Below are 1,098 nucleotides of genomic sequence, written 5' to 3' on the forward strand. Positions count from 1 at the left end.
GGCAACAGAATAAAACCCAGTTTCACCAAAAAAATTAGAAAATTAGGCAGATGTGGTGTCACTCACCTTATAGCCCCAGTTACTTGGGAGGCTGAGGTGGGAGGATTGCTTGAGCACAGGAGGTTGAAGCTGCAGTGAACTGTATCCAAGCCTGGATGATAGAACAAGACCTTGTCTTAAAAAAAAAAAAAACGACTTGGGTTCTATAAAATCCAGTTTGTATGCTTATAATGATCTCTTTCCATTTGTCCTGGCAGTGCATTGTTTGTGAATAAATGATGTTTCCATATAAATGAGGTATTATCGCAGTTAGACATTTTTGTAAATCCTGAGGCCTTTGTCTTTTTATTTTAAGTAATTTTATTTTATTGTAATTTTTTTTGAAATGGAGTCTTGCTCTGTTGCCCAGGCTGGAGTGCGGTAGCACAGTCATAGCTTACTGCAGCCTCAAACTCCTGGGCTCAAGCGATCCTCCTGCCTCGGCCTCCTAAAACGTTGGGATTACAGGCATGAACCACCACAGCCGGCCATTTTATTTATTTTATTTTATTTCATTTTTTTTAGAGACAGAGTCTCACCCAGTCAGTTGAGCTAGAGTGCAGTGGCGCAGTCATAGCTCACTGCAGCTTCAAACTTTTGGGTTCCAGCGATCTTTCCATCTCAGCCTTCTGAGTAGCTGGAACTACAGGTGCATACCATCACGCCTGGCTTTTGTCTTTAATATGAAGGTTGTGTATAATGGTTTTTTGTAATGTAATAGTTTTAGTTAATGAATAATACTTCTTTCTTTTAGGTTACACCTATGTTCGAGGATTGGACTACTATTGATTGGTATCGATTTTTCTGTTTATGGGAGAAGTTGCCAACTTCAATGAAAAGGGTGGCAGAGCTAGTGGGAGTTGAAGAGGGGTTCTTGGCCCGCTGTGTGAAAGGAAAAGTAGTAACCAGAACTGAGAGACAGCATCGACAAATGGCCATCCATAAAAGGTAAACGTCTAGGTCTCTGGGCTTTCCAGTATTTAACACAGTGTCTTGCATGTAGTAGATGCCCAGTTTATTGTAGTCACTTTCATTGTCAATAAAATCAAAATTTTGGCA

At 40.3% G+C, this 1,098-nt stretch overlaps 1 protein-coding gene across 1 annotated transcript in view; it reads left to right on the forward strand.

Moving 5' to 3' along the window:
• The window catches only part of POLQ (polymerase (DNA directed), theta), a 124,853-nt gene that overhangs the window by 45,539 nt on the left and 78,216 nt on the right, over nt 1-1,098 (forward strand). Inside the window, 1 exon segment of the mRNA XM_011971618.1 lies at nt 794-987. Coding sequence (XP_011827008.1) covers nt 794-987 — 194 coding nt within the window.

This window comes from Mandrillus leucophaeus, unplaced genomic scaffold (assembly GCF_000951045.1).
Source record: "Mandrillus leucophaeus isolate KB7577 unplaced genomic scaffold, Mleu.le_1.0 Scaffold123, whole genome shotgun sequence".
Classification (NCBI taxonomy): Eukaryota; Metazoa; Chordata; class Mammalia; order Primates; family Cercopithecidae; genus Mandrillus; species Mandrillus leucophaeus.